A 24023-nucleotide genomic window follows, 5' to 3' on the forward strand; every position below is an offset into this window, starting at 1 on the left:
ATTAAAAAAACTTTAAAAAATAGTTCTTAAGTACATAAAACTCACCAGTAATAAATAAGTGAACTAATTAAAGAAAGACATGAATAAACCTCTAGCGCATCAAGATCCCAAGAAGTTTGAGAGGACTCCTTTAGAGGATTTAGAGAACTCTAAATCTATCTGTGGCATCCAGAATACTGTTAAGCAAATCATGATCAAGGTCACAGGACAGAAAAGAAAGCAAAAAACTCAGGCAACCAGCGTTAGTGGTACTGCGAGCTCAAAGGGATAACCCCCATGAATTGTAAAAGGAAGCAAAGGAAGCTAAAGAGAGTGACAGCTCACATGCCCACTGGAAGTCAAGACCTGCCATCTGTACCAATTGGAGCCTCCAGATGTTTTTCAACGAGTAATCTCACCTAGAGGTGACAAAGGCATTACATCCCCATCAGAAAGGAAATGTCTCCAAACTTTTAGACATCTGTAAATGAAAGCAATACGGGAAATAGAGCCTCTCTTTAGTAACGCAGGCACGGTGCTGGGCACTGTAGATGACTGTGCACTAAAGCAAATCAGACTTCCAATGTTGAAGATGGGCTCTCAAGAGAAGAGCCAGATGCCATCCACATTGTTGAGTACTAATTCAGCACTCCAATGTGAAGCATCAACCTGGCCCTGCTCACGTGCTCTGGAGCAGTGGTCAGAGTTAATAATTTTAGTGCCTCTTCTCAATCCAGCAAAGATATGACTGGGAGAAACAAAGAGAGAGACTCCCCAAATGAGAAGTGCTGCAGAGACATGCACCTGATTCCCTGAAATAGGAAGGAACAGATACTTAAGCCTGGAGGTTCCTGGTTAGTTAAAAGAAAGACTTTCCTAGCAGTTAAGTGTTGTTAGAGTCTGAAATAAATTAGTATTGGAAGCTGTGAAATTTTCTTTGAAAGACAGAGTGAATAAACAGACACAGATTAAAAAGAGATAGCTCCTTTATCCTACCACAGACAAGAATATGGATCTAGTCACCCTCTAAGTTTTCTTTCAGTTTCTGCCTTTTCAATTTATACTCACTGAATAAGCAAATACAAAATTGTAGTTTATTGCCTTAAGAGGCATTATGAGAAGCTAGCACCAGCTATACTTTGCACTCTAGTTACTGAAGACTCACCTCCTGTTATGCCAACTAACTGCTCTATGTAGCTAGAAAGGACCTCAGACCTGTAATCAGATCCTGCCTCCCCTTACCAAAAGAAGAAAGAAACCGCAAATGGCAAAGACAGGCCTCCACAGGAAGTGGCAAAGGAAGCAGCTTTCAGGCAGTCTTCTATCATATCTGCATATCAAACACAGTTCTTTTTCAGACCTTTAATTACAAAAAAACTCCAAATATACATAAAAAATCAATTTCAACTATTTAGAGGGCAGTATGCTGAGTGCTAGTGCTAATGGTATGTGTTCTCTATTCTAAGTTTTGTTTATATAGAGCATTTCTTTCTAACCAAGTAGTTATTTTATTAGTGGAAGCAGTAAATAAATATTACACTTCATGTAATATACACTTTTCCTGTAACTCTGTGGAATCACAAAGTGGAAAGTTGAATGAAATGCAGGTTGTCTTTCATTTTTTCTAAAATTTGCAGAGCTACACCTCCCTATTGTATAAGAAAAATACAAAATCTTATCTACTCTTTAAATTTTATCTCCATCAAGATCAGAAATTGAAACTGTGACATAAAGGTAATAAAGATTCTACTAAAGGAAGGCCAAGTAAATTGAGGTAGGCTCTATTCAGATCATCTTGGTGAGGCAATAGCTCAATACTAAACCTAGGATCAAGTCAGAAACAGAGGATCATCTGCATATTTAAATCAGCAGTATCCACTGCATCTCACAATCCTCCTAGTGGCCAAATGGGGAACTGACCAGATAGCACCAAATGGGGCTTCACACCTGGACTAAGGGAAAAATAAACAAATACTCTTACTCCCTCAAAAGAAGAAAGCCTGTGGGGTCGTGGACCCTTGAAAATATATAAGTAAGAAAATAAGTAAGTAAGTGGCATTGGAAGTACATCCTTGTCGACACAAAAGATTTCAGGGGTAAGACAACTATTTTGTAGGAGGTAAAAGCTTATAAAATCCTTAGACATATTGCCCTGAAGGGCATTCATGCAGTTTTACTTTTAACACTGCCTTAGTTCCCAAGCCCGAATCTGAGACCAACACGAAAATGTAGCTTCCTAAATATTACCATCTGGAAGAAAATCGATGGGAAGAAAGGTAAACGGTGAGATTCAGGTTTACAAGGGATTCTCTTTAAAAAGGAAGGCATCTTTGTCTTTAGAATGAGGTTGAGTCCTTGGGAGGGGTGCCAACGTCTCCCCTTAGTACAGTCCCTGCTCTCCCACAGGTGTTAGGTTGCAGCTTCCAGGACACACCATAGACTTTAGCAAAGAAAAAACTGGTGAAATCGAAGCTTAAGGAAAGAGGGTGCACTCCCACCTCCAGCTCTGGTGCGGTTCCCACGAAGCAAAGTAAACTCGCCTGAATCCCAGTGATTTGTATCTGCCAAAAAGGAGAGGACAAGAAAGCTGGTCACGTAGTCGCCTCGCCGTTCACCCTGTTCCCACTTCTGTTTGGTCTGGAACGTGTGTACAATCAGCCGAGATGGTCCCTGTGGTTTCTTCAAGCATGAGCACAGGTAGAATTTCAGGAATTATCAGACGAGAGCCAGTGGTCTTCCGAGGCGGCTCAGACAACACAGTCTTCTCCGAAATCTAAATTTAGAAGCCTTTCTGCGAGACGGCGACACGGGACTGATACCCGGGTCTGCACTCCCACGCCCATCCTCCCCCTCCCCCGGCTCCTCCCCAGCCTGTCAGACTCCGGGGCCGTCCGGGCGGCTCTCGACCAAGCCCGACCTGGGCCCACGCGGGGAGGGTGGCTGCGCGGTCTCCCCTCCCGCGGCAGAGGGGCGGAAAGAGGAACCGCCGGCGGGGAGCCAGCCGAGTCCGGCTTCGTCTTGGGAAACCGAGGCATACGGTGGGTCGGAGCCGGGGCTGCCCCCGTCCCCCAGGCCAGAGCGAGCCCCTAGCCCCCTTCCCAGACACAGACAGACAAAAGGACCTACATCCGGCCGCCCAGAGTAGGGTGAGGAGCCCCCGCATCCTCAGCTTAGCCCCGAAGGGAAGGAGTCGGGGGTCTTTTTACCCGGCGCCTCGGCGCTCCGCGGCGCTCCGGGTCCCTGGGCCCCGCCTCCGGACAGACGGACCGCCGGACAATGGGCCCCGGGCAGCAGCTCGGGCCAGCCAGACCGGGGCTCTCTGGGACTGGGCCCCGGCAGGCGAAGGGCGGCTGCGGGCCGAGTTGGTGGCGGGGAGCCGAGGGGCGGCGCTGCAGACGGACAAAGCCAACGGCAGACAGACAGACGGAGGGGGAAAAGATGGCGACGCAGGCGGCGGGAGCGCGCAGCTCGCGCACCCTCAGTGAGTGGGGCGCGTGCCCGAGCCTCTTCTCTCCCCCTCCCTCCTTCTCCAGCTTGGTCCCCCTCCCCGCTTCCCAGGCGCGCTCCCGGTGTCGTGGGCGGGGCTTGAGGGGATCGGGGTCTCGGGAGGCGGGACTTAAGGGAGCATCCAATCCCAGACGTTCGAGAGGGGCCTCGCCTTCATCCTCGCGCCCCCGGACCACCCAGCTTCCCATCCTCCGTGGTATTTTTCTAGTCTTGTCAGCCCTCAGCTCCTCTCACCCGTCCTGGACCTGTAAACTCCACCCTGACTGTCAGCCCTGATCCTGGTTTCCTACCCCACCTTCGAGTTCAGCCACAAAACCCACATCCCCCAACCGCAGGTCCACCGCAGGCTCCCCCTCTCCTTAGCCCAACCTTAGTCTCCTCCCCAACCGAAACCCTCTTCCCTTCCTTACCCCACAGTGCACGGTTTCTTTGGCTCCCAAGGCATTTAATGTGACTGAGACCTGAGGGCCACGGGCGTTTGTGGGTGGGGCTAGATTCAGCTGTCAGAACCTAGGAAGAGAAAAATCTTTTTTTTTTTTAAGACATTTAAGTCTCCAACATGTTTCTTAATCATAAAATAACTAGCTGTAGACCTAGGAGCATAGGATTAATTTAGGACAACTGGTAGCACTGTTGTCACTTAAGGGGCATTTGGTGCGATTGAGAGTGGTTAGACTCACTTCCTAATAAAACATCTCCTTCCCCTGTCATCATCCCTTTTTAGTTCCTCATACTTTCCTTTCCTTTTTCTCATTCTTTCTTCTTGCAGAATGCCTAGCCCTGCCTCTGACATAGTTTACTTGGAGAAGTAGGGGGTGCAGTGGGAAGAAGATGGAATCTGGTATTAGAAGATCCGGCTTTGAGTCCCATTTAGCTCTGTCTCTGACAAGGCTGAAAACTTTGGTCAAGTCACTTATCTATTGTGAACCTCTGCTTCCTAGAATGTAAAATAGATAATAATGTAATAATTCCTGGTCTCTTCTCTCATAAAGTTATTATTTTGATTAAGTAAAATGAACCTATAAAAACATTATACAAATATTCCTTATGATTTACTGACCCCACAAAGGCAGAGCTAAATGAGGATGCTGACCCTTGCTTGTAAAGCAACAAGTCTTGGTATTTGCATAAAGCTCTCTTGCAAAATGTCCTTCCCATAAATCTCCAATGAGATGATATCACTGTCTGCATCTTGTGTTTAATGTGAGAGAATGGGTGTGTTGAAGGATCTTGGTCCTTCACAATTCTGTGGTAAATAGCTCATTCATTCCTTGTGGCTGAGATATTTAGGTAGGAAGTATTATTCTTTAACTTTGGTTAAGGAAACATTTTTTATTTCATTTAAAAATTTAACTGCTAGGTAGCCAAAAATGAAATATTTTTATCCATCCAGAAAAATTTTAAACAGTTTTATGTAAGAATGCATGCTGGAATAAACATTGGCTTTTATACGTAACAGTAATTCTTGATGAGTTTTGACTGAGGGATACAAATATGGCTTTATTATGTCACATTAAATTTGACGTAGTTGACATTTTCAACATGAAAGGAACTAGTAGGTAAAGCATTAGGAAAAAGCCTCCAGTGAAATTTCTTGTCTTCATCGTTAAGTTACTAGGTAAAGTTGGGCAACTTGTTCCATCTCCTTGAGTTGCAAATAAAATAGGATTATAATAATGCTATTCTTATAATCTTTCTGTGCCCTAGAATTGCCTCTGAGGTGTTGTGATTCACGGTTATAGTCAAATGAAGGAAAAATTATAAAATAAGGAATTAATTTAATTTTCCTGTTTTCATCTAAACTTGTTCTGTATCTAGAAGACTTTTTCATTAATCATTGATTTTTTCAGTTTCATTTTTTTATTTCTACTTTCCAATCTACTTATATAGTTATGCTATCATTTTACCACTTCAACTATATTAATTTTTCTTTTAAATATCTTTCTAATCTGTTTTATATTTATTGGCTCTACAATGACCTGTTAAGGCTTTACATTACAACAGTATTGGAAGGATAATTTAAAGAACTTCATTTAAAATTTTGAGACGTAATTCGTATACTATGAAATTCACATTTAATGTGTATAATTCAGTGTTTTTATTGTATTCACAAGGTTGCGAAACATCGCCAATACCTAATTTCAAATGTTTTCGAACACATTTTTAGTTCTCTTGGGTATATACCTAGGAGTGGAATTGTTGGATCATATGGTAATTATTTAACTCTTTGAGGAATTGTCAAACTGTTTCCCGAAGTGCCTGCATCATTTTGTATTCCTACTAGCAATATATTAGGGGTCCAATTTCTCTACATCCTGGGCTACACTTGTTATTGTGTCTTCTTCATTATAGCCATTGTAGTGAGTGTGAAGTAAATCTGTGGTTTTGATTTACATTTCCCTGATGCGAAGTGAATCTGTGGTTTTGATTTACATTTCCCTGATGGCTAAAATGGGAACATCTTCTCATGTGCTTTTTATTGACCATTTGGGGATGCCTATACAAACCCTATGCCCGTTTTTAAACTGGGTTGTGTTTTTATGGTTTTTGTAAGAGTTGTTTTTTAATATTCTGGATACTAGACCCTTATAGAATGTTTGCAAATTTTTTCTTCCATTCTGTAGGCTGTCTTTTCACTTTCTTGATAGTGTCCCTTGAAGCACCAATGTTTGTTTGTTTATTTGTTTCCTTTCTCTTTCCCTCTCTCTCTCTTTCTCTTTTTTAATGCCTACCCCACCTGGTATTCCTAGGTGGTCTCCATCCAAGTACTAACCAGGCCCGACCCTGCTTAGCTTCTGAGATCAGATGAGATTGGGCACAGTCAGGGTGGCATCGCCATAGACCCCAATGTTTTATATTTATTTGAAATTCAATGTATATTTTTTCTTTTGTTTCTTGTGATTTAGGTATCATATCTAAGAAACTATCTCCTAGTTCACAGTCATGAAGATTTACACCTGTTTTCTTCTAAGAGTTTTATAGTTTTAGTTCTTACCTTTAAGTCTTTGATCCATTTTGAGTTAATGTTTGTATAGGTGTGAGGCAGCGAGGTACTTTATTCTTTCGCATTTTGATATCTAGTTTTCTCATCACTATTTGTTGCACAGTCATTTTTTCTCTCATTCAATTGTCTTGTTATCCTTGTTGAAAAATCGATTGACCATATATGTATGGGGTTTATTTCAGGACTTTCAATTCAGTTCCACTTACCTATATGTCTATCCTTATCATACAGTCTTGATAAGAACCTCATATTTTAAGGAGATAGTTTAAACTTTTGAGGTTATATTTAGAATCCGCAGATGATTGTTTTCATTCCTTTGAACTCATTTAAGGAAAAATTAAGTTTTCTAAGATGATTACAATCATGATAAGTGTTATGAAAATAATTCGATTTCAGAACTCACTTTTAATCTTATTTGCGAACTGGAATCAGAATAATAACTGATTTAATGCATTTTTCTTTTCATTTGTTGATAAACTCAATATATATGAATTGAAAGTAAAACCAGGATGCAAATTATTATGGCAATGTGGATACATGGAAAGTATAACATGTCAAGTCTCAAGATCTGGGTTCAAGATTTGGTCCTGGCACTTAAACTATTGACCTTGGATTGGTTACTCTACAGCTCTACACTTTACTTTCCTCCTATAATAACTAATAATCATTTCTGACCTATAACTGCTTCATAGAAATGTTGTAAGCCTCAAATCGAGGTAATGTGCTTGTTAAGTACCCTGTTAATTGCAAAATGCCACAAATAGTTAATATTTGATACAGCCCTAATTAGTGATACTAAAAAGTTCTCTGAATAAGCATTCCATAGATGCTCTAAAAAAGGCTCTTGATTTTTCCCTAGTTCTTAGGAAGATAGATGTCCAGAGCAGTTCCTATTTCATTTTATATTCTTTAGTCTAAAAGCTTTCTGAGACTTTCCCTTTTCTAAATGTTAGTACTTAAAAAAATAGGCAAATTACTCTACTCATCATCTCTGTCCTCTTTTACACAATGTACTATAGGAAATATTTTAGGCTTTGTGGGCAATATAGGGTTTTGTCACATATTCTTCCCCAAGCTTTAAAAAAATTTATTATTATTATTATTTTTTAATCCTGTAACAATGTAAAAACTATTCTTAGCTGGAGGGACAGTATAAAAACAGTCCTGATTGATTTTGGCCTGCAGGCCTGTTTCTGTTGGGTTCAAGCTCTATATCAGGATTTAGTTTCAGCTACTAGTTATAATCATTTACATACACAAAAAAATAGTAACTGGTTAGTTAACCAAAGGAATTTTATGTTACTTTTTATCCTAACGGCAAAACAGGATTTTCAAGTGGAACAGTGTGAGTCATTTGGGTTTTTTGGATTATGTTTAGCATCGGGTCTGTTCAGCCAGGGACAGAGATACCGTTTTTGAGTAACTGGCTGATTGTGATACAATTCACACTGATGTATTACAGCATCTAAATAATTAGAAAGGGCAGGACACAGGTGATGATTGTTGAATCCAAGCTCCTGCTGAGTAGGAAGAAATTTTTCTAAATGAATCATGTCATTTTTAGCAAGATGCGGGCTCAATGACATTTTTCACTCATCTTTACTTTCATTGTTTGAACAAAATTATAATAATGTCAAGGACTCCAAAAATGATCTAAACATACTGTGCTACTGAGAGCATGGGGAAACAGTAACTCTCATACATTAGAGGGGTGGTGTAAATTGATATTTCCTCTTTGAAGGGTGATTTGGCACTATCTGTTTACATTAAAAATATACCTACCCTTTGACCCAGTTCTTTTGCTTCTGGGAATTTACCCAATAAGTACAATCCATGCAGGCAAATATCAAGTCATTGCAGCATTGTTTATAGAGGCAAAATACTGGAAATAACCTAAATGCCCATCAATAGAGCAGTGCTTAAAAAATTATGGTACACATATTCAATGGAATATTATGCAGCTCTTTAAAAGAATTAGAGTTATTGATAACAACTGATATGGAACAATCTCCAAGATATATATCTTAAAGCAAGTTACAGTATTATACAAATTATAGTATAGTTTCTTAACTATTTGAAAGTAATTTGCAGACACCATGACCCTTCACTTCTATATAGTTCAGCATGCATCTCCTAAAAATAAGGGCACTCTCCTACTCAACTGCATTACAACTATTATACCTATGAAAACTAACAATAATTTAATTATATCTAATATCAAGTACATATTCAAATTTCCCAAGTTGTTCCCCCAATATCTACTTTTTTCTAACCAGGATTTATTTCATTTGATTTTTATGTCTCCCTAGTCTCTTAATCTAGAGCCAGTTTTCTTGTAGAAGATTACAGATTTTGCATTTAAATGATTAGTATATATACTGTTTATTTACCACCCCCTCTATGACATAGACTTAATTCAAAATTTCTACTATGAACATTTTTCATTGTGGTGTAATATACATGTTACCATTTTAACCATTTTTGATTGTACAGTTCAGTGGCATTAAATAATTCACATTGTTGTAGAACCATTACAACCACGCATCTTCAGAACTTTTTCATCTTCACAAGCTGAAATTCTATACCCATTAATTAAACAGTGACTCCCCACTTTCCCTTTCCTCTAGCCTCTGGTAACCAGCACTCTACTTTCTGTCTCTTTGAATTTGACCTCTCTAGGTGTGGAATCATATAGTATATGTCCTTTTGTGATTGGTTTATTTCACCATAATGCCTTCAAGGTTCATCAATGTTGTAGCATTTCCTTCATTTTTAAGGCTGAATACTATTTCATTGTATGTACCATATTTTGTTTAACCAGTCATCAATTGATGGACAGTTGCATTACTTCCACCTTTTGATTATTGACTATGAACATTTTAAAACATACTTAAAGGTGGAGAAAATAGTACAATAATAACTCATCTAATTAAACAATTATGCATTTCTTAAAATTTTTAAAAAGGACATTTTCTTATAAAATCTCAATGCCATTTTTGTACTTAACGAAATAACAATTCTTTGGGTGGTTGGTGTCATCTACTACCTGGTGCATAATCTAATTTCTCCAATTATCTCAAAAATGTCTTTTATAGTTGGTTTGTTTGAATCTTTATCTAAGCAAGGTCCACACACAGTACATTTGGTTGCTATATCTCTAAGGCTCTTCAAATTCAAGCAGTCCGCCCTCACTTTTTTTTTTTTCAATGCCATTATCTTATTGCAGAACAGACTTATTTATGCATCTATTTACTTCAAAACCCTCCACCCTCGCGCGCGCACATTTTAGAGGAACCAAACGCCTTGTATTTTGAGGTTTTGGAACCTGGTTTTATTTAGAAATACTACAAGTGTTATAAAGGCACAGTATTTCAAAATGCATATAAATCTCACGTGGTAAAGCTTAGCTCCATACTTGTCACATGACCGCATCATAATTTAGTGACTCTTAGTAGATGCAGTCTCTGTAGCAGGGGGCAGGATTACCTTCTTCCAGAAGCCAAGAGCAGAGAAAGCCTCTTCCAGTGCTAAGCCTAGAGAATGGTTTTCAAATTAAAAACAAAAATAACTAAATGCAAAAGTTTCCTCTGAACACAGAGATAAAGTAAATTCCCAGAGAATGTGGTGCTTAGGAAACATTACTGAATTAAATAATAGACTGCAGAGATTCTGGTTGAAGAATCAATCATACTTCCTTTAAAAGTGGGGCAAGGGTATCAGAGTTCATAGATGGAGAGATGGCAGGCGACTAAGGGAGGAAGAAGGGTTATATATGCGGTCCTCAACCTTTTTGGCACCGGGGCCCAGTGCTCCTATGAGAATTGAATGAATGTCTGATGGATCTGCGGTAGGGCTGAGGCGATGACGCTAATGCTGGGGAGTAGCTGTAAATACAGATGAAGCTTCACTTGCCTGCCTGCCGCTCACTTCCTACTGTATGGCCGGGTTCCTAACAGGCCACAGACCGGTACCACTGTGGCCCAGGGGTTGGGGAATCCCCTGATATAAGCGGCAATGAACTGTCAAAGGAGCAAAACCTGCTCAGCCATTCCCCCCACCCCCACCACGAGAAAAGAAACTGAGATTCAGGGGGAAATCACCCAATGTGAGCAGAGTTGGAGGAGACAAGGCAGAAAAATCTCAGGGAGCAACTCCGAGTGTTTGCAAGGACGTTCAAAGCCGGTTTTTCCAGAACTGGAAAATTCCCCAACTAGGTACTAGGCGAAGCCTCTCTCTTGGAGCCACCCTGAACTGCGAAACCCCAGGCACGCCCCCAGCAGGTGACTCAGTGTGAGTGCTGTTAACGTGCCACTACGCGTGCATCCGCCGCGGGAAGTAGTCCCCGGCCGCACTGGCTCCAAAGGCTGCTGGGCGAGGGAGGCCCCAGGCCCTTGCAGGGTGAGTCCCGAGAGCGGCGGGCGCGCAGCCAATCCATGGGAAGGAGAGCGTGGCTAGCTCAGCCCTGCGGATCCCTCCGCCCGCGTTTGCTGTGCTGAGGCCGAGGTAGCCGCCATTTTGGATGCTGAACCTTGATTCCGGAGTCTGTCCCGGTCGTTTTCACCCCTGGATTCGGTCTGGTGAGTGTGGCATCTTGAGCGTCAGGGGTCTTTGTTTTCCTCCTCGCACTGAGCTCTGGATTTGGAATTCCCCAATGCGGGGTTCAAACGATCCTGGGAGGGGCAGAGGAAGAGAAAGGGAAGGATCCTGCATGGTGGGGGTCAGGCCGGAGGTCAGGCTGGAGGGGCTGCGGCGCTGGAGGCCACCTAAGAGGCCGAGGGTGTGACAGGGCCGCGAGCAGCTTGGAGGCGTCTGGTCTGGGATATACTTGAAGCCGCTGAAACTTTCCTGTTGTCCTCCCTGTCCTGAGGCGTGTCTTCCCTGGGGCGGAAATGCCGAGGCCTGGGCCCCGCACTCGTCGGTGAAAGGGCTCGGCCTGCGCTTACCGCCCTGAAAAGCGACACGCATACCCCATCTCTTGTCTCTAGTGCACGCGAGGGTCTCGTTCGCCTTCGAGTCCGGCGTCCTCCTGGGCTGGTTTCGAGGCGGCCCGGTGTTGGGGCCCCTTTGGCCGGAGGAAAGTGCTTTTTTCTTTAGTTGAAGCGAATAGCGGCCTCATCCCCCTTTAGCAGACCTCCGTGCCTACCTGATGACCTTGCGAGGAGCCCATGGCCCTGTCCTCGCCCCTCTTTGTGTTCTCAGCGCATCTCTTCCGGGGTGCTGGAGGTGAGGACTTTAAATTCGACCGGCATAAACTTCTACAGGGATAGGGACGCCAGAGCGTCTGTTTAATAATTAGGTAATAGGAAAGGCCCAGGAGAGCAGCTTTCACTCTCGAGTAGTAAAAATTAAAATTAGGAGCTGGTCTTAACTCTTTGGGGATTGTAATTTTTCTGTTATGCTTACATATTTATTATTTTTTAAATTTTGTATTATGAAAATTTCAAACATAAAAGTAAAGAGTATAATGTATTCCCTCATCCAGCTTCATTAATAATCAGTTCAGGGCCAGGCTTCTTTTATTTAAATCTCCGTATGTATTTATTTTATAAAATAATCGCTGATATATATGGGTGTATATATCTCCTCCCCGCAAGTAGAAGGCTTTTGACTTCTGTATCCTCACACCAATAGTCCATGGGAAATTTTGTTTTTACAGCTTTCTCAGAACCACATCTTGTGGGATAGGAGTTGGTAATATCTTTCTATTTGAGAATACCAATTTTTTGAAACCTCAGTGTTAGTATTACATTTTAAAGTCACTCATTTTCTTAAGTCCTCTCATTTTTAAAATACTGATTTGTCCAAATTATTCTTCCTCTCTTCCTTTGCCTCTGGTTTCTAAATGATCAGGAGTTCTAGAACCCCAACTCTAGTCTGCTTAAAGTCCTCATTCCCTTTAAAATCAGAATGAAATCCCAATTACATATAGTCTATTCTGATTTTAAAATTAGGAAATAATGTGTAGTTTAATGAAACAATTTCAAGTACAGCTAAAGTAGTAAGCACATGAACACTAATTTCAGCATATATATGACAAATGTTAAAAAGTTAGGGAATTAATTAAAAAATTATTACTCAGTGGAATATTAAGCAGCCACTAAAATAACATTATAAAGACTAACAGATACAGTAAGTGATAAAAGGGTTCAGAGTCTGTGATTACAACTTTGTAAAAATATGCGGTAAGAAAAACACTTGATAAAAAGTATACCTAATTTTCTGCTATTTTCTTTTTTTTAATATTAATTTAATTGAGAAACAAGATAAGGATAGTTTCATAAATGCCTGCACATTTCAGTGTTTATATCTCCTTCCAGAAAATCTTGATGGTCTCTGAATTCTGAAGCCTGTACTGTTCTTGAGAGTTACACATGATGTTACTGGTTTTCTGGTTCTTTATTGAATTTTCAACCTTGATTAGGTTAGTGATTTGATTTCAGCTTACTGTATAGTGTGAAAAATACAGTAAACAACATTCTGTAAATGAAATGGTTTTAAGGATTGGATTCTATTATGTTGGAAATGCCTTTTAGCTTGTTCATACTCTTATGTCACATATTCATAGCTGCAGTACAGTGGTCATACCTAAAACTGTTGATATCACTTATAAGAAAGACGTGTTCAGGATTAATAAAATAATACATTTGAAATACAAAATGCATTTCAAATACAAAAGTTTTCTTACATACTACAGAATATTCTAGTCACTATTTACTGTGTTGCCTCTCTTCCCCACTTGGTACTTTTGGAGTTACAGACTCTAAAACTGGTTTCTTAGGACTTCAGGGCCTTTTTTGCTGTTTTTAGCTACTTTAAATAGAGCTTTCAGGATTACTACCTATGGGCAGCTTCACTATTTGGGGCAGCAGTTCTGAGTTGCCCAGTAGGGTGAGAAATGACTTAATTCATGGTTTTACACCTTTGCTTATTCAGAATGGAGGAATTATCCAACTTTAAAAGGCTTCTGGATTTGAGTGATAAAAGAGGGACTAGATGAGTTCTTTGTTCCTATGTTAAAGATTGGGGTAAAGTGAGGGATTGGAAAAAGCTAAGAAGGGCACATGAGGCTGTTGACCAATGTGTGACATAATGGTGTTACACTAATAAAAATAGTAGTAAAGTATATAAACAAGGTAGAATACAGAGAAGTAGTTTTGCAATCACTAGTTTATAGTCCTTTTAATAGGATTTATGTTATAGTTTAATGTGTCCTATAGTTTTTATGTCACTCATGCCCATTAGATTGTGAGCTTGAAGCGCTAGGATCAGGTGTTATTTAAATGTCTCGTCTGTGGTGTCTTTGCACAGTACTTGATAGAATAGCACTCAATAAATGTTTGGTGAGTGAATGGCTGTAAAGATATTGAGACACAAAGTGATCTTAGAATAACCTCTAAATCAAAAAAGAATTTTAAATTAGGTATCAGGCAATATTAGTATGTGGGATATACATGTATTTGTTTATATGTTTTATGTATATAGATGTTTGTGTATAAAACTGTTGACTAGAATATTTTATTACTTTTAGGTTATTCCCAAAATTAATATTCCTAATCATTCAGGATACAAAGTTTATGGTAGTTAGCTTTGAAACAGGTTCAAATCCTGAAATGATCATTAAATCGATCTTTTGTATTAGACAAGTTTTGGGGCTAATGATTTGTTTCATATATTGGTAATTATTTAGGACATGTCCTTAGTTATTATCTTTGTGGTTTAGTGTCATTATCTTTAATGATTAGTTTCTATAGAATAGGAATCTAATTTCTGAAAGTCAAAAATACTCAAAACTTAAGTTAACAAAATACTTTGACAAATTATTTTCCTTTCCTTAAATCTGAAACAAAACTAAATTATGTAAATTAGTGCAATTAAAAATCTTATTTTTACTTAAATTTCCTACCAGTTAACATAATAAATGAGTGACAGCTTTGTACAAAGCACTATAGTGGGCAGTGTGAGGATAACAAAGGAACCACAGAAATAGTGCCTTCAAGGAGCTATACTGATTATATACAGTTGAAATCCTCCAATGAGGTCGAAACAGGTAAATAAAAAAAAAGTTAAAATAGGGGAAAAGATACGAAGCATACCTTAAACATTTTATTTTAACCTAAAACACACAAAAGTCCATTTATCAGCTAATGTTTAAATGATGGGCCAAGGCCTTTTCTTTAAGTATAGTTCTCTTGGCTGGAATTTATTTTATTTAACACATGTTTATACAGAGACTACTGGGTACACATAACACTGTGTACCAGGCACTGTTCTAAATTCTTAACAAATTTTCATTTAATTCTTATGCCAGTTTTGAGTCGTGGGTGTTCACATAATATTGGTGCCAATTTTTCTTAAATGTTTGATAGAATTTCCTTAAATGTTTAATGGAGAAGCCCCTGAGATCTGGATTTTCTTTTGGGATTGTTCTTAATTTTAGGTTTGATTTTTTTTTTTTTTTTTTTTAACATATGGGCAATTACACTTTTTCTTTATGTGAACTGAATATCTGAGAGATTTGTCCGTTTTAGTCTCATTGTAGAATTTACAGATATAAGTTGGTAATAATGTCATTTTTTTAATGTCTGTAGGATCTGTAGTGATATCTCCTATTTTCATTCCTGATACTGATAATTTGTGATTTTGTGGATTTTTCAGGTCAAATTTATTAAATTTTTAATCTTTTCAAAGAACCAGCATTTGATTTCATTGATTTTTCTCTATTTTTACTCTCTTAATTTCATTGATTTTTGCCTTGTTTTCATTGTTTATTTCTTCTTAAGATAAACATTTAGTATTGTAAATTTCTCCCTAAGCCCTGCGTTAGCTACATTCCACAAATTTTGATGTTATATTTTAATTTTCATTTTCTTGCAGTTCAAACCTTTAAGAATTTTTTTCTGCTTACAGCTTCCTCTTTGACTCATGGATTATTTAAAAGTATGTTACTTAATTTCCAGGTGTTTGGAAATTTTCTGTTATCTTACTGATTTCTAGTTTAATTTCATCATGTTTAAAAACATTTTGTGTTACTTCATTTCTATTTAGTTTGTTAGTTTTATACTCAGGATATAGTCTACATTCATGAATGTTCTATGTACATTGCTATTGAGTGGAGTGTTCTAAAATGTCAGTGAGATACAGTAGGTTGTGGTGTTCAGTTCTACATCCTTGCTAATACTGTGTCTACTAGTTTCATCATTTACTGAAGGAGGTATATAGTCTCCAGCTATAATTAGAGATTTGTTTATTTCTCCTTTCCTGTCCTTCAGTTCTTGCTTCATGTGTTTGAAAGTTCTGTTGTTACATGCATTCACTTTTAGGATTGTTATATTTTCTTGGTGAAGTCACCCTTTTTCACTATATAATGTCCCTTTGTTTCCCTGGATTTTCCTTGCTCTGAAATCTACTTTGTCTAACATTAATATAGCCCCTCCAAGTTTCTTCATTTGAGGTATAATCGACATATAACATTATACAACATGATGGTTTGATATTTGTATATATTGCAAAAATGACCACCACAGTAAGTGTAGTTAATGTCTTTCACCACACAGTTACAAGATTTTTCTCTCGTGATAAGAACTTTTAAGCTTTACTCTTTTAGCAACTTTCATATATGCAATACTGTTTTAACTGTAGTCACCGTGCTGTACTTTACATCTCCATGACTTATTTATTTTATAACTGGAGGCTTGTACTAAAATGGGTGGTGGCGGGGGAAGAAACAAACTTTCAACTTTCTTTTTACTAGCATTTGCATGATATTCCTTAAAAACAAAAACTTTTAACCTACTTATTTATTATATTGAAGTAAGTTTCTTATTGACAGTATTTGGTTGGATTGTTTTGGAGGCTGTTCTGACCATTTTTGCCTTTCAGGTGTTTTGTTTACACCATTTCTACTTATTTATGTAATTATTAATATATTTGAATTTAGGTCTATCATTTTATTGTTTTCTGTTTGTTCCCTCTGTTTTCATTGGTTTCTGCTTTCCTGCCATATTTTTGGGTTATTTTGAACACTTTAGTGTTCTAGTTTAAAATCTATTGAGTTTCTTAGTATTTTTTTGTATAGTATGTTTTACGGGTCATTCTAGTGATTACAATAGACATACTTTTCACAGGTGCTAAGAGTCAGTGTTTTACCACTTCTTATGGAGTATCGACATTATATAGGTCCCTTTAACCTGTCTCTCTTATCCCATCACGTTGTGATTATCTGGTATATTGACATCTACATACATTGCAAACCGCACCAGGTAATGTTACTCGTTTTGCTTCTAATTGTTAAGTACATTTTAAGAGGCTTACGAGAAGACCGTGTATTATGTATACCCAGATATTTACCATTTCTGTAATGTAGGATGCAGATATTTGCCACATCTTTATTTCAATGTTCAGGTTTCTGAAAAACTTCTTTAGAGCAGATCTGTTGGTGACAAGTTTTCTTACTGGTTTTTCCATCATCTGAGAATGACTTCATTTCACCTTCATTTCTGAAGGATATTTTCACTGGATATAGAATTCTGGGTTGACAGTTCTTTTCTTTCAGCACCGATCTACTTCCTTTTGGCTGTCACGGTTTCTGATGTGAAATCCATAGTCATTTGAATAGGTCATCTGTCGATAATGTGTTTTTCTCAGATTGCTTTTAGTATTTTTAAAATTTGTCTTTTGTTTTCAGAAGTTTGATTATGATGCATCTGGGTATGCATTTTTCGGGTTTGTTATGTTTGGAGTTCCCTCAACTTTTTCAATTTGTAGATTTGTGTCTTGCTAAATTTGGGAAATTTTAAGCCAATAGTTAAAAATAATTTTTTTTTTTTTTAATAGTAGAAAAGAAAAGTTTTATTAGAAGGGAAAGTACCCTTCCAGACGTGGAAGTGGGCCTGAGCAAGAGAAGCGTGGCTCAAAGGGCCAAAAATAATTTTTTTTGTACTGCACTTTTTCTCCCATCTTTCTGGGATTCTGATAATACAAATATTATTATCAGAATATGTTATATATCCTACAGATCTGTGAGGCTTTGTTCACTTTTTTCAATGTTGTTTATCTCAGATTTTCAGATTGGATACTTTATATTAATCTATCTTCAAGTACACTGGCTTGCTCCTCTGTCATTTCCATTCAGCTATAGAGCCCGTACAATGAGTTTCTTTCTTTGATTGTAGTTTTTGCTTTTAAAGTTTCTGTTTTTTTATCTTTGTATTTTTTATATTGAGACGTCATTCATTTTAAGAGTAATTACCCTTGTTGCAGTATTTTTATAGTAGCTGTTTTAAAGTCTTTGTCAGTTAATTCTGGCATCTGTGTAATGTCAGCATTGATGTGTGTTGGTTTTCTTTTCCTGTGTGGGTTGACGTTCCTGGTTTGATGTATTTCACCCACTCTCTGTCCCCTTTCCAGCTCCTCAAGCCAGGACTGGAGAGCTGCTCTTGATGCTCTTCCTTTCTTTGCCAGTGCTCATTTCGGGTTTGAGTTTCAGGCTGCCTTGCATATAGGCCAGGGACTATCAGGAAAAAAAAGTGATAAACTCCTGCCACTTTGTTGGTACTTCAAATTCTAGTCTTCTCCATCTAGCTGCTATTATTTACTTTTCAGAGTTCTCGAAAAGCTGTTCCAAGCTTTTCAGGTTTTATAGCTTTGCTTAGTGTGTGTGAGACACTGAACTTGGAACCCTGTTCCTTATTTTTTTGCTTTTGTTTTTAAGGCCTGCCCATGTTCCTCTAAGTATAGCTTGTTCAGTAAATCTGACTGTTGTATAGTATTCTGTTATATACTTCTGTCACATTTTATCCATTTTCTTGTAATGAGCACTTAACATTCCTCCACCTCCTTACTACCACTGTCTCCTTCTGCATGTGTCTTCATGGTCTTTTGTGCAATTTCTTTGGGGATAGATGTTCAGGAATGGGATTGCTGGATTGTAAGATAATTCATAAATTTACTTACTTTATACATTAAGGCATAGATTTTGTTAAATACCATTATAAATATTATTAGAATATTAATAGACTAATAGAGCCTAGACTAATTAGACTAATTCAGCTTTAAAAAGTAAGGAAATCTTGTCACATGCTACAACATGGACTGTTATAATAATGCTAATATTCCTCTGTGTGTGTGTGTGTGTGTGTGTGTGTATCATCCGTCAGTGGACATTTGGGTTGCCTCTTAGCTGTAGTGAACAATGCTGCTATGAACATAGATGTACAAATATCTCTTTGAAACCCTGCTTTCAGTTTTTGGATGTATAACCAAAAGTGAGATTGTTCTGTTTTAAATTTTTTTAGGAACTGCCATACTATTTTCTATAGTGGTTACCATTTTACAATCCCACCAACAGTAAGTACGCAAGGGCTCCAGTTTTTTCATAGCATTACCAACACTTGGTATTTTCCGTTTCTTTTTTAATAGTAGCCATCCTAATGGGTGTCAGGTGATACTTCATTGTAGTTTTGACTTGGATTTCTCTTATGATTAGTGATATTTAATATATTTTCATATGGTTGGCTATTCGTATATCATCTTTGGAGAAAATGTTTTTTGTGTGTATGATAGGAAGAAGACACAGCTATTTATCTTTTTACCTACAAAACTAGCACAATTTCTGGTACATAGTAAAATGCTTATAAATACTAATTGAATAAATAATGAATAAAATGGATTGCATTTATTTTTCATTGAAAACTTTACATGATTTTTAAAATTTTCCGAGAGATATCTTGAGGAAGAATCTCAGTTGTCTATGCCTTTTTGCCTGTTCCGTTTAATTCAGGACAGTTGGATCTCTAGTATCCTTCAGAATCTTAGGGTTGGAAGGACTTTAGAGATTATATGGTAAGAACTTAAGTTATATTTATTATACTGTAGTTATTGTGGAAAGGACATAAACACACAGTGTTCTTAGACAATTCATTTATCTTCAATTTTCTCATCTGGTCTTGTGTAACTATAGTCTTTGTGCTGGATATCTTTTGTTTTCTCCTCTAGAACCTTCTTCCTCTGATGTATGTCCCTCAGGGCTCACCCATGTGCACTGTGTCTATGGGTCCTTTGCTTTCTGGCTTCCAATTGGGGGATATGGGAGGTACCAAGCAGGAGACCAAAAGGCAGGTGGAGTGGGGGCTAGGTATTTATTCCCCTTCTCCATCCCTGCCAAGTTTTTGCAAATTGTCTGGATGCCTCTACCAGTGATCATGATTCTTCTCTAGAGACCCTCTCCATATAGGTACCCTCTCCAGATTCCAGTTATTCATCTTGCCCCCTTCAAGCCTAGATGTATTAATAGTTTGGGGGCAATACACTATCCTTTGTTGGTTTCTCTAAACCTTATCCCACACCATTGTAAGTAGTCTTTTTATGAAATTCTCAAATTACTCAGGGTTTTGATGCCATCTGTTTCCAGTAGAACTCTGATTGTAGGATATTTAGCGGCATCCCTGGCCTCTACCCACCAGATGCCAGTAGCATCCCCTCCAATCATGACAACTCAGAATGTTTCCAGTCATTGCCAAATGTCCTCTAGAGGGCAATATCACTTCTGGTTCAGAACCACGCTAGAATTATAGTCCCTACCAAACAGTATTGCATTATAGTTGCCAGGTTTTCTTAGCTTTTTTTTCCCAATGGAATATAAGTTCCTTTTGAAGGCAAGGACTGTGTATTATTTATCTTTTTATCTCCTGCAGCTAGCCATTGTCTGGCATAGAGATAATCAGTAAATACATGATGAATGGATTGAACATAATTCAGATATTTTGTGACATATAAGTCCTATTGTTTATTGGGCTTGGTTAATTCTTAAGTGTAGTGTAAAAGCTTCTGGAGGCAGTTTCACAAAAGGAAAATACATCTGATATTTTCTGTTAGTGGTATGCACAAGCAGGTAAATACTATTCCTAGTGGTCTTCCTTATGTTGGCTATCTTGTTTGGTTTGTCTACTCTTCGGTTACTTTGTTAGACCTAGCTTTTGTTTGGATATTACATGGTTTGGAGTTCAAGTCAAGAATTGAGAGAAATAGGAATTGTGTTGTTTGACACAGTGGTCAATACACAATAGTATACTCTAAAGTCTCGGGTGGTTTTGTTCATTGTAACTCTACTGTATAATGAAAGTTGGTAAAATAGCCTTCTGTTATAGAGCAGCTTTTTTTAAACTTGGTCTTTTAAACCCTTTGTCGACCTCTTTGTATGTGAGTAGATGTTAATGATATTTCTGTGATCTTGGGCACTGGCTTTATTTTAAAGGCTGAGACTTAGAGGATTTGAAGAATTAAGGTGAGAACATTTTTTAAAAATTTTAATTAAATTAATTGGGGTGACATTAGTTAATAAGTTATATCATCTGTAAATTGCATTGTGTGCTTACCACCCACAGTCTGTCTCTTTCTGTCAACTTTACCCTCTTCAACCTCCTTCTAGCCCTGTCTCCCTCTGGTAACCACCATACTGTTTGTCTTCGAGTTTGTTGATTGCTGTTTTCAAACTTTTTAGGTGGACATACAGAAGAGGGATTGCTGGGTCATGTGGTAACTATATTCTTAATTTTTTGAGGAACCTCCATATTATTTTCTATAGTGGCTGTATCAGTTTACATTTATACCAGCAGTGTACAGGAGTTTCTTTTTTTCCACACCTTCTGCAACACTTGTTATCTCTTGTGTTATTAATGATAGCCAATCTACCGGGTGTGAGGTGGTATCTCATTGTGATTTTTATTTGCATTTCCCTGGTAGCTAGTGAAGTTGAGCATCTTTTCATATACCTGAGGCATTTGTATGTCTTGAGAAAATTGTTCAGATCCTCCGCCTATATTTTTAATTGTATCGTTTTTTGTTGTTGAGTTGTATGACTGCTTTATAGATTTTGGATGTTAGCCCTTATTGGAGGTATTGTTTGTAGGTATCTTCTATTTGGTTGGTTGCCTTTTCGTTTTGTTGATTTCTTTTGCTGTGCCATTTTAACAATATTAACTCTCCCAATCCATGAACACAGGACTATCTTTCCATTTCATTGTGTCGTCTTCAGTTCCTTTCAATAATGTCTTCTAGTTTTCAGTACATAGGTCTTTCACTTCTTTTTTTAAGTTTATTCCTAGGTATTTTATCCTTTTTGTTGCAATTACAAATGGAATCATTTTCTTTTTTTTATATTTCATTGTTAATATATAGGACTGCAAATATTGTATATAGTTTTTGGATTCTGCAACTTTACTGTATATTGTTTTTAATAGTCTTAGGATTTTCTTTATATAGAATCATATGCAAAAAGTGACAGTTTTACTTCATTCGTAATTTGGATGCCTTTTATGGCTCTCACCTCATTGCTTGGGCTAAGACTTCCAGTACTATGTTAAATAACTGGTGAGAGTTGGCATCCTTGCTGTTCCTGATCTTAGAGGAAGAGCTTTCAGTTTTAAGGTGATATTTTTGACTTTGGTTCTAAATTTGATCATCTTTTCCTATCACAACTCTGATGAAATTTTTGGGAGAGGTAGGAGGCCTTCCTGCTGCTTTTTCTTTTTATCACCCTATTCCTACACCAATACTTAGTTACTGATTTCATCCATCACCAAGTTCGTTCAGCTTTGCCTTCAAAAACAGATCTTAAATCTAATCACTTCTACCACCACCACTGCTAACTACCCCAGTCCAGGCTACTTCCATCTGTTCTCTGGACGGTAGTAACAGTGTTCTCCTCAGCCCTCTTGCTTCCATTGTTATCCTCCCCCAATCAGTTCTCCACAGCCAAAATGGTCTTTAAAAAATGTCAACCAGATCATGTCATTTGCCTGTATTAGAAAACCACTCTGGTATGTAGTGTCAACAATCCATCTTCTAATTGGTTGTTGTTAGTTCTTGAACAGATTTTAACTTGAAAATAGTCATTGTGTTTCTTACCTTTTTCCAGGAGGAATAACACAGCATGCTGGGCTCTGGATTTAAAGCTGAGCGTTTACGAGTCAATTTGAGATTAGTTATAAACCGTCTTAAACTTTTGGAGAAAAAAAAAAGTGAGTAATACTTGATCACCTTACATTTTCTTTCCCGAAATGCATCACTGAGTCCTAGCACCCCAGTATTGGCTTTTTCAGGCTACTACTGTGAAGTCTTAGGTATTCCATATCCTTTAAACTTTGGCTACATTTCTGCTGTCCTTTGTGACTGGTTCTACTGAATCACTTTGTTGCCAGGAAAGGGACATACTCTTGCTATGCAATAGGTAACATGACTTCTGAGGTAGAAATTTCTGGCTACACAAATAATATGGTCACCTAGATAGAGCAGCAAATTCTAGACTAGGTGAGATGGGACTAGATTTGCTAAGAGAGAATGAGCTAGGATGTAGTAGAAAACACCCACTTCTCTCTGTTGAGGTAGAGGTCTCCTTGCAAGCCAGGGCCTAGTGTATTACTGCTGTGTGAGTAGAGTGGGATTTGTGCCTTAGCGGAACTGGCCCAGAAAGCAAGGAAAGAGATTGCTGACTATCTGGCTGCTGGGAAGGATGAACGAGCTCGCATCCGAGTGGAGCATATTATACGAGAAGACTACCTTGTGGAAGCCATGGAGATCCTGGAACTCTATTGTGACCTGCTGCTGGCTCGGTTTGGCCTCATCCAGTCCATGAAGTAAGATTTTTTTGGTCTCTTTTATTTTCTTCATTGATGTATGATTGCTATAGAAAAAACTGCACATAATTAATGTATACAGTTTGATGGGTGTGGACATATGCATACACCTGTATTACAAATACCACAATCAAGGCAATAAATGTTTATCACCTCCAAAAGTATCCCCCCCCCTCTTTTTTGTAAGAGCACAAGATGGGATCTATCCTCTTACCAAAAAATTTAGCACACAATACAGTATTGTTAATGACAGGCACGGTGCTGTTCAGATCTGTAGGATTTATTCATCTTGGATAACTGTAATGAAGTAAGATATTTTGATCAAAGACCTAAATCAGATTACCTCTGGAATTTGAGAAAGGAGTAATAGTGGTCTCTTTCTACATGTATGGGGTTAGTACTAAGGTACTGTTTCACATGGACCTTTTCCCCATATCTGCACAAAGGCATGATCTCAGTGTAGACAGCTGTTGAAAATATAGAATCTTAAGAGGCCTAAGTTTGAGTCTTGGGTGAACCATTTTTCTGACTTTGTGACCTTGGGCTTGCCATTTAGTTTGAATTGCCCCAGAAGTAAAATAAGGTGATGAAAATAGCTAGAAGTCTAGAGTTATCGAAAATTTAATGAGATTAATGAAATACCTTTAAAGGCTATCAGGTATATGATGTGAATATTAGGGTTGTTGGTTTGTTTCAAAGAATGTTAAATTCTATTTTTTCCCTTAATTAGGGAGCTAGATTCTGGTCTAGCTGAATCTGTATCTACACTTATCTGGGCTGCTCCTCGACTTCAGTCAGAAGTGGCTGAGTTGAAAATAGTGAGTATAACCAGTTTTAGTGATGTCTGGTTTTTCATGTTGTTAGAAAGGTTGGCTAACATAAGTCATTTCTGCTTATTTGAC

The 24023-nt window shown here is 38.1% G+C and overlaps 2 protein-coding genes and 1 pseudogene across 19 annotated transcripts in view; 1 reads left to right on the forward strand and 2 right to left on the reverse strand.

Moving 5' to 3' along the window:
- The window catches only part of ZNF821 (zinc finger protein 821), a 20549-nt gene extending 16577 nt beyond the window's left edge, over positions 1-3972 (reverse strand). For 2 of the 18 annotated variants that reach the window (XM_011380677.2, XM_023523631.1), the window contains exons 1-3: positions 3186-3313; positions 2478-2540; positions 1222-1309 (exon numbers count right to left, since the gene is read on the reverse strand). The gene's annotated coding sequence lies outside the window, so the exon portion shown is untranslated. The other 16 variants (XM_011380685.2, XM_011380681.2, XM_023523626.1 and 13 more) reach the window with 15 other exon arrangements.
- A 2239-nt stretch (positions 3973-6211) lies between these two features.
- LOC111731812 lies at positions 6212-6329 on the reverse strand (annotated as a pseudogene).
- Positions 6330-10818: 4489 nt separating this feature from the next.
- Positions 10819-24023, forward strand: part of IST1 (IST1, ESCRT-III associated factor) — a 21653-nt gene continuing 8448 nt past the window's right edge. The window contains exons 1-4 of the mRNA XM_023523664.1: positions 10819-11067; positions 22404-22506; positions 22941-23121; positions 23852-23939. Coding sequence (XP_023379432.1) covers positions 22419-22506; positions 22941-23121; positions 23852-23939 — 357 coding nt within the window. The 5' untranslated portion in view covers positions 10819-11067; positions 22404-22418. The remainder of the gene's footprint in view (positions 11068-22403; positions 22507-22940; positions 23122-23851; positions 23940-24023) is intronic.

The sequence above is a fragment of the Pteropus vampyrus genome, unplaced genomic scaffold (genome assembly GCF_000151845.1).
Source record: "Pteropus vampyrus isolate Shadow unplaced genomic scaffold, Pvam_2.0 Scaffold399, whole genome shotgun sequence".
NCBI lineage: Eukaryota > Metazoa > Chordata > Mammalia > Chiroptera > Pteropodidae > Pteropus > Pteropus vampyrus.